At 34.4% G+C, this 9620-nt stretch overlaps 1 protein-coding gene across 1 annotated transcript in view; it reads left to right on the top strand.

Annotated features, from left to right (window-relative positions):
* MBNL3 (muscleblind like splicing regulator 3) overlaps positions 1-9620 on the top strand; it is a 66612-nt gene that overhangs the window by 50871 nt on the left and 6121 nt on the right. The window contains exons 6-9 of the mRNA XM_006769892.2: positions 3064-3214; positions 4830-4865; positions 7277-7371; positions 8553-8626. Coding sequence (XP_006769955.1) covers positions 3064-3214; positions 4830-4865; positions 7277-7371; positions 8553-8609 — 339 coding nt within the window. The 3' untranslated portion in view covers positions 8610-8626. The remainder of the gene's footprint in view (positions 1-3063; positions 3215-4829; positions 4866-7276; positions 7372-8552; positions 8627-9620) is intronic.

Genomic DNA, 9620 nt, shown 5'->3' with positions numbered 1-9620 from the left:
GGAAAGATAAAATTACATAATTTAAATAGTAAATTATTTTTGAATGATTTTTTATAGCATAACTAACCTGAGCATATGAAAAAAAGCAGCAAGTTGCTCCTCTGCCTATGAGCCACCTACATGGGGACTTTGTTAGTAATATCCGTAATGCCTTTCAAAAACAGAGGACTTGAAAGATGGGATAATAAGTAGGCTCTTGTTTCCCAAAGGTTAAGATTCTCTTTCCTTTTTGGAGGAATGGTTTTAAGGTAGCAGCCAGCCGAGGCTGGGAAGGGCATTTCTACGTGGTTGGGAGAAGAGGCAAGAGAAGTTGTCCTAGCAAGTCAGTTTTGGGGAAAAATTGATTTTAGGAGCTAGGGAAAATATTTACATACCATACTACAGTGTGATACGTTGAGAAATAGGAATTATGATCACTTCTTTGTCACAGCTGTCAATTATTTTGATAAGCTCCTCGCTATTTCTTTTTTGGCTTGGGCCTTTCCTTGTGTAACAGGGTGTAATAATCCAATAAGGGATAAAACCTTGAGGAACCTCGTATTTCCTGGCTGTGGAAAAAATCATCTATAGGAACCTGAAGCCCCTGACAGAGACCTTACCTTTAAAAAGAGAAATACATTTATTTTCAAACCCCATATTTGTTAACAATGTTTTCCTCATAATGAGTTGAAATCTATCTTGCTATAACTGCAACTCATGCTTTTTTTATTACACAAAATATGTCAACCCCTATTCCATGAGTGGTGACTTTGATCTCGTATTCTCTAAACCAGATACTTCCAACTTTTCTTGGTAGATGATGGCTTTAAGGACACAGCACTAATTTCGGTCTTGCTCCACTTTCTCAATATCCCTGTTCTCTCAGGACTGAACCCATTACTTCATGAAAAATTGATCTGGAAAACATAATCTGTTAATGAATGCTTTTTTAATATATATTTTATTGATTTTTTACAGAGAGCAAGGGAGAGGGATAGAGAGTTAGAAACATCGATAAGAGAGAAACATTGATCAGCTGCCTCCTGCATACTCCCTACTGAGGATGTGCCTGCAAACAAGGTACATGCCCTTGACCGGAATCAAACCTGGGACCCTTTAGTCTGCAGGCTGATGCTCTATCTACTGAGCCAAACCGGTTAGGGCTGTTAATGAATGTTTTTTAAAAAAGACCTCACCACATGTTGTTTATCTTAAATTCTTTTGAATGAGGGAATTTTAAACTATGAAAATAGAAGGCATCCAGAATGTTCAATGCAAAATTAAGCCTTCAATTTTTGGATTATTTCTGTTGGTGGCATACAGTTCAGAAACAGCATGGACCTATTATAAAAGAGAAGAATACAGCTGGCTCCGTAAAAGTAAAGGTTCTCATATGTGTGGAGTGTATAAAGAATGGCTTGCTTGTGCCTTTATGTACTTGTCCCACATTCAGGCATGAGGCCTTCATATGTACGTGTTCATTCCTGATAATTTGAGGGTATTTGGTAAAATACACATAAATCAACCCTAAATTTCCATGTAGAAATTTAAATATTATATAGTTGGCCTTCAATTGACTGGTACTTGTGAATGTTAATATAATATTCCTTTCTGAGTAACTGATGAGAGCAGAGTCTTATTGGTAAAGTCAAATTGGCCCTTACGAATTTGTCTGAAATAAGATTATACAAAGGAGGCGTTCCACGAAGAAGTTTAAGCTTTCTATATGTTTAAGGATTCAGAGTAGAAATGCTTAGTGAAAAGAGATATTTTTACACTGTTCACGTTCATGTGCCTAGCTCAGGTTGACTTCATTGAAAGAAGTTTGTATGCGTTTAAAAGAAAAAGACTTCATGGGTTGATGTTTAGTTTTTCCCAAAGAAGATACTGATTCCTTCAGGCCAGAGGAGGGAAGCTTTTTTCTGCCAAGGGCCATTTGGATATTTATAACATCATTCATGGGCCATACAAAGTTATCAACTTAAAAATTAGCCTGCTATATTTCTTCAAACATTTAATTAACTCACCCATAATGCGTTGGCAGGGCCAGACCAAATGATTTTATGGGCTTTTTATGGTCCACAGGCTAGATGTTCCCCACCCCTGCTTTAGGCTTTCTTTATTCACAGAAGTAAGGAGGTCATGGCATATCCCTTTTTAGTGTGTGGAATGCTAGCTACTTAGCACAATGTCCTTGTCTACTGGAGAATTTGAAGCACACGTAATTGTTGTTTCTGGGGCATGTTTTTTAAGTAATGTACAATTTGCTGAGAAAAAAAAATGTAATGGCAAACTTCTCCAATGAATCTGATCCAGGGACAAGTTTGAGTATTATAAGCATAGTGGAATTTTGAAAGAATTGTAGACATGAAAGGAGGATTTTAAAATGCTAATACAGTTTAGAATTAAACTTTACAAGAACTGTACAAAGCAAATGGCACATACTGAAATGTGCAGCAAGCCTCTGCAAATGATAATTGATTTTGCTAACTATCTGTGGTACCTGGGTGAGGTGGGTGATGGGGAAGTAATTAATTTGCCTGTTTTCTTACATTTTAGTTGGGAGATATACAGTTATAGAATTTGGATCTGAAGACCTGGTATAAATTGGATTTGTTTTATTGGGCTATAGTAGCAGACTACAACTACTGATAATGTTTTTTATCACCTATATACCATTTATCTCCTAAATCCTTATCAGAATTTTAACTGGAAAAAAATGTCTTTCCTGCTATACCCATTGCCTCTGCTAATCTCATTTTTATAGTAGATGAGCGTGTTAATTTTAAATGCTTATTTGTTGTTAACAGCTTCCTGTCACACCCTGTCCAAATGACGAGGTCCTTTTTTATTTGCCTAAATTAGCAAAGTTGAAAAGCTTCTTTTTTTCCTTGTATGGATTTTTCTGTTTTGAACTAAGTTGTCATTTAGTGAACTGCTTCATCTCTGCAGCTGGTTACCTTGCTCGATGGATAGACTTGCAGAGAGTTCCCAGACCATACCTTATCTAACTGCTGCTTGCTTGGTTTGAGTACATTCTTTACTTTCTTTGGTACTATTTATTAATCTATCCCTCCCTCACAGGCCCTGCAGCCTGGTGCATTTCAACTGATACCAAAGAGATCGGCACTTGAAAAGACTAATGGTGCCATCCCGCTCTTTAATCCCAGTGTTTTCCACTGCCAACAGGCTCTGACTAACGTGCAGCTCCCACAGCCAGCCTTTATCCCTACAGGTGAGAACTGGGTTGTGGACACTGTGAGTATAATGATGTTGTGAGTGTATACAATGCACACCAGCTACCAAATGACTGCTATGCCAGGACTATCAACAGGTGTGTTGACTGGAAATGAAACAGGGCAGTTACGTTTGATCTGCTAGTATATATAAAAAGTTTTGTTTCTGTGATTTCTGAAAAGTAATGATTTGAAATCAAACTAGGAAACATTGTCCATATTTTTCTTTTTAACATTTCTTAATTTTTGCTTCTTATCATTGATTCACTTGGTTCAGTCTCAAATTAATTTTTTGATTCTTAGGTATAACATTCAAAGACATTAGTCTGTCCTCAAAAAAAATATTTCCCATTTTCAGCATTGCAAAAATATAAAGTCCATATATCTTTGATATACTGAAGATACTTACAATAAAACTACCCTTAAATTTATATTATAGTGTAATATACAGGTAATACGTAGTATAATATAACAGGTAGTTCTAGCCTCTAATTCTTAAACCAGTTAATATTTTAAAAAATAGCAGTTTTCCTGACATACTTTCCTGACACTTCGCAGCATATTTTATCTTTTATATTCAACTACATTTAACAGCTTAACAATTTTGTACCAAATTGAATAAAAATTTTAAGCCAGAATTTTGTCCAAATATATATATATATGGGAAAATACTTTTCTTCTGTGGTTCAGTACTTTAAGAATTAGCATGTAGTCTCTTAGGAATAAATTGAAAATACAAATTACCCAGAGTACAGTAGATTTTCTTGCCAGAATTATAAATTCCCACTTTGGACACTATTATTAAATGAAAATGATATGATTTAAAAATTAATTTATAAAGCCTTGTTAATTGTATAAACATACTAAATGCATAGAATTGTATACCTGGACTTGAAAAAGAAACTTCTTGCTTAATTGATAAATTAGTTAATACATTTTGAAAGAAGCTATTAAAAAGCTTTATCTAGTTACTAACAGTAATTTTCATGGTGTCATTTAAAAAACACAATCTTCACAATTTTCAGACTTTTTGTTAGATTTGAATAATTTAAAATCTAGCTTCATAAGCCAAAATATCTGAAGAACCCTGTCCCCCTTAAGTAATAAATTAAAAACCTTTTAGGCTGAGCCCCCTTTTGATAAAAAGCCTGTTTGCCATATGTTCATAGTCAAGTCCTCAGCTACAAGGTGGAATAGGTAGTGATAATAGATAAATGCTCTAAAAAGAACTATTGGTACTAAGTACCAGATCTTGGTGCATATTTTGAAAACAATTTATGTAACAAAGAAAATTATCCCTTTCATGATTAAAGTTACTTAGAATGTATTTGTCCAAAATAAATAAAGGATGTAATTTAAGTGAGATAATCCTCTTAAAGAAAATTTAATATTCATGTTTATACCTAAGCATCCAAGAATTACTTTGATTACTTGGGTTTGTGATTTTAAAACTAGGCTGTAATTATAAGCATAGGAGATTACTTGGATTTGCATGTGCTAATTAATTAATATTGCAAAGATTATCTTTTTAGTTACAATTATTTCTATCAGTAAAGCTTAAATAATGAAATATCTCTTTTCTTTACTTTTCACGCTTTTCTGCATGGTGTACAGGGCAAATACTGTGCATGGCACCTGCTTCAAGTATTGGTAGGTTTTGTACAAAAATTCTCAATTATTCTAATCTGAAAAAAAGTGATTTTTCTGTTGTGACTATGAAAGAGCATACAACTGAATGATATGGTTAGACATTATCTGAGTATTTAAGGTTTAATGTGGTGCTGTTTCACATCTTTGTGGAATCACATTAGTCCTGCACTCTCAAGTCTTAGTTGGTTGGCCAAATACTGACCCTGCCATTGCTCTATTTTCACCCTAAAATGTATAGCCGAACTATTTTGAAACATTTCCTTATCTAGCCAGAATGGGCAGTTTTGTTCTTAGCTTTACATCTGTTACTAGGACACTATAAAATATTTAAAATGGTATGTGCCCGCAACCAAGGTACATGCTTTTGACTGTAATCAAACCTGTGACCCTTGAGTCTGCAGGCCGACGCTCTATCCACTGAGCCAAACCGGTCAGGGCAAATGTACAATTTCTAAAGTACAAAATTTTCCTCCAAAAAAGTTATCCATAAGATCTAAATTAGTCAATACTCAAATGTTTAGAAAGGATGAGTTTAGCAAAGCTAGAACATTTCTTAATGTCATGTGATGAAGTCTGTAATGTTCTAGAATGAAGCACATGTTCATGGAAGCTAGACACAACAGAATAATTTCAAAGTAACTCTTTGGGGGTATGCGATTTTTTAACTAGTTACACAAGATACTTTAATTAATCACCAATAAAATATGGTAACATCTCAAAACCATTTTGTACATCACTAATACAAAAGACAAGAAAGTGACTTGTCTAGAATTCCTGGGGAGTTCACAGCTCCTATAGTCCCCATATGCATCAGTAACAGACAAGGAGAAAATAGCTCTGTTTGATATAAGGAGAAATTATTCCACCCCATCCTACCATCTCAAATCAATTCAGTTCCTTTAATCCTTTTTGAGAGTTTGCAATGGCTTGACCTCTATCCCATTGGTCAAACAGAGTAGATGCAAAGGCCAAAAAGAACTAAGGGGCTTACTGAGATAAAAAAAAAAAAAGTCAAAACAGCAACAACAGAGTAGTACAATAAAATTCACTGGCTACGGAGGTGCGGCCTCTGTTATTGAGGGATTGGCTGTCCCCTGTAAAAATAAAAAAATATTTCCATTGTTAAGAGCAGGAGCCCTATATGCATATGACTAGATGATCTGACTTCTGCAAGTTCGTGAAATGTGTCTTCACATTTTGTGACTCTGCTTCCCTGTCCTTTCACCTAAGAACTCTGTGTAGGAATGCAAACTGCATGCATCAATAGTGCTGCTTCCTGTAGAGTTGCTGTGCTCCCAAGGGCGGGAGGAGTGTTTTTAGAATTAACATGTTGTACAGTAAAGAATGTCTCTAAGTAATGGATAACTACAGATAGGCATAAGGATAAACTACAGAGTTTCTGTTAAACACCAGTTGGGGTACAACTACGGTTTCTACGACATTAGATAGATGTGTTGATTTTTCTCTCTCTGGGCCATTCATTTTGTCTCTACTTTCAGAAAATCTGAATTCAATCAATGTAGATGTAAATTATTATATATGAATGCTTGCCATTCACCCATTAATTCCTTAGTTTGCTTTCCAAAATGAGCTAGAACTGAAAAAAGCACCCAAAAACTTTTTAAATAAGTTAGAAACTAGAAAAGGCAAAGAGAAAACACCCTGAAAGAGATGTTAAGGCTGCTAGCCATGTAGCTGTAACATTTGCCATGAAGACAAGATTTTGTTATATATTTTCTTTAAAGTATCCAATGTGTTTGATAAATAGCCTAAGTTTCAAGGGGTTTTCCAGAGTTGTATTTAAAAACCTGAATGTGTAGGCCATTGTATTATTCATCTCTGCTCCCCTACCATATACCCGCCAACTGAACTACCATATTTTTGCATGTAGATCAGGTAAGTATACATATAACTGTCCCTTTGAACCTGCAAATCTAGAGACAGCACTCATATCTATAAATTAATGAACCCAGGCACCAACTCACAGTTCCCTACTCCCATTTTTAATGTGCAACCTAGTCACTTGTCTACTTAATTAGTTATTAATACAGATAGTCTTGGTAAAATAAGATTTTACTTTATGCAGCCAATTTAACCATCTGGAAATCTGGCCTTTTAATTAAAATAAAATGTGATTCTACTAAAAAACTGACTAAATGTTGAAATAATTTTGTTTTTCTCAATGTAAACTATAATTGTTTATCCCTTTTCTCTTTTTAAATGTTTCCCCATTCTGTGCTGTGTTGCTTTGCACTGACTGTGATTGCATGTTGCACCCTGGTGTATCCATGATGATGATGTCACATGGCTTGTTGCTGTGATACCTACCATGCTCCATTTCATCGTTTATGTCATGGTTGCATAAATGGTTCACCCTCCTGTGTGTTGCTTCCATGGTTTCCTACGGAAAGTGCCCATGATGCACGGTGCTACACCTACCACTGTGTCTGCAGCAACAACACCTGCCACCAGTGTTCCCTTCGCTGCAACAGCTACAGGCAATCAGGTTTGGCAATTTACTTCACCTAGATAACTATGGTGTGTTGGTAAGAAACGGTATATGCTTTTTGAATTGGTGAGAGACATTGGTCCATATTTTTGTGTTTGCCAAGTAGTCGTTACATTTAGAGTTTTTATTTTTGTGTTTATTATAGAGCAGTGTTTTTCGATCTGTGTGCTGCAGAACAGTGGTGTGCTATAAGAATTTTTAAAACGTGCAATACCTGACTATTTAGTCAGGGGCACTGACCTCTTATCACTCAGATCATCAAATAAAAAAAATGACAACAGCCAACACAACAATGTGTAAATGAGTTAAAATTATATATTTTTTGTCAGATTAGCAAAAAATATATTTTTGTTGTGCTGCAGAATTAGTTTATGTGTGCCATGAGATGAATAAGGTTGAAAATCTCTGTCCTAAAGGTGTGTATCTGCTTTGCTACTGATCCTGAGATGAGCAGTTATCTCATTTTCAATAAGTTACCATATGTCTCTCTTGATATGTTATATATACAATTGTTGCTACTACACCAATCCTTAAATGTATATACTAAATATTTCTTAAACACTTTTTCATTGCTCAAGAGGTGAATTTGTTTTATTTTACTACCATTTTTGGTTATTGTGGTTAAATGTTCACTAATACAATCATCATTTCGACCTTCATATCTGCTGGAAAGAAAGTTAACACATTTATTTCTAAGGCACAGATATCCCTATAATTATATAATAATTATGTCAGAAATTTCTTCTCATACTGACGTTAAATGTGCTTGTGTTGTTTTGATTTTCATTTGCTTTAGGTATTTACAAGCAGAGTCACAAGGAAAATTATAAATTTGGGGGGAGTCTTGAAACTGTAAGGAGATACAAGCAATAGTTATTGTGCAATGTTATGGCCGTTTTGCCTTATTAAAGTGGTAATCATGCTTCATGACTGCAAGTTTCACTGCTGTTTTAATTATAAGTATGATAACCACATAGCACACAAAGCATTAATTAATTAGGGAAATAAATCACATTCTAATCTGTGCTTTGCAAAATTAATTATTAGTAGATATCATTAATATTGTCTAAATTTTTCTGTGACATGATTATGGTATTGATTACCATGTCCAAGCAGTGAACAAAATAAATGGAATCCTCTCAAGAAACTATTTTAATCTAAAATCTCTTTTACTATAGATACCAGCATTATCAATAGATGAACTGAACAGTAGCATGTTTGTTTCACAGATGTAGAAGTTACCAATAGAACAGTAAGTTTCTTTGAGTATTAATATAAATAATATTTATAGGTTATATTTTTATTTACACAATTGCATTTGCTAAAGATCTGGTAAATACTTTCATAGGCATTGCTTATAACTTAGAGCTTGATTTAAAGCATTATACATTTTCCAAATTGAAATGTAGATAGCAAATATGCAATTTTTATATAAAAATGACAGCTGGTATTGTATTTTCCCAATGAGCTTACAAATTCTGAAATATTTTCCTACTAAAGGGACATAATTTGTTAGCCAAAGACAGAGTTCACCTTTTAATTTTAATTCTTTTCAACTTTTCTAGCTTCTTTTAAAAATTAAATTTAAGCAAAATAATTTTGTCACAAATTGACTGAGATAATTATCTTAAAGACAGTAAGTAAGAGGGGGTAAGAGTTCAACCAAAGGACTTGTATGCATGCATATGAGCATGACCAATGGACACAGACAGTAGGGGGCTAGGGGATGGGGGCGGCCAGGGAGAGGTCAATAGGTGAAAAAGGAGACCTATGTAATACTTTAAACAATACAGAATTTTTTTAAAGACAATAAGTAATATGCTTCTCCTATGTCATTTTAGAAAATAGTGTTTTTACAGTCTGCCATTTTGCATTGCTTCCCATGTAAGCCTACCAGAATTTCCCTAGCTATTTTGAATTTTGAGTGACATAATTTAGTAATTTAATCAGTATTTCCATTCAAATCATGTTTCTTTGTATGTAATTTTTGTTGCTGCTGTTGGATTTTTACCCCCTTAACCTTTGATGCCCTCTGTCTGGTTCAGAGCTTGTAATAGCACACACTTAATTTGAGCAATTGTTCACTTGGTACATATGACCTTTGAAGCCACTTAAGACTCTTAGGTATTTTAATTAATTAATTATATGGACTTATTAAAGAAGTATATCAATTCTGAATTGCATACATTAGTCTTTGAAATTCTCACAACCAGAATGTGTCATTTGGTTGAAGAAGGCAACAGTCC

Source organism: Myotis davidii, unplaced genomic scaffold (genome assembly GCF_000327345.1).
Source record: "Myotis davidii unplaced genomic scaffold, ASM32734v1 scaffold900, whole genome shotgun sequence".
Lineage (NCBI taxonomy): Eukaryota > Metazoa > Chordata > Mammalia > Chiroptera > Vespertilionidae > Myotis > Myotis davidii.
Note: the sequence above shows the minus strand (reverse complement) of the source record. Positions and strands in the feature narration are given on the sequence as shown.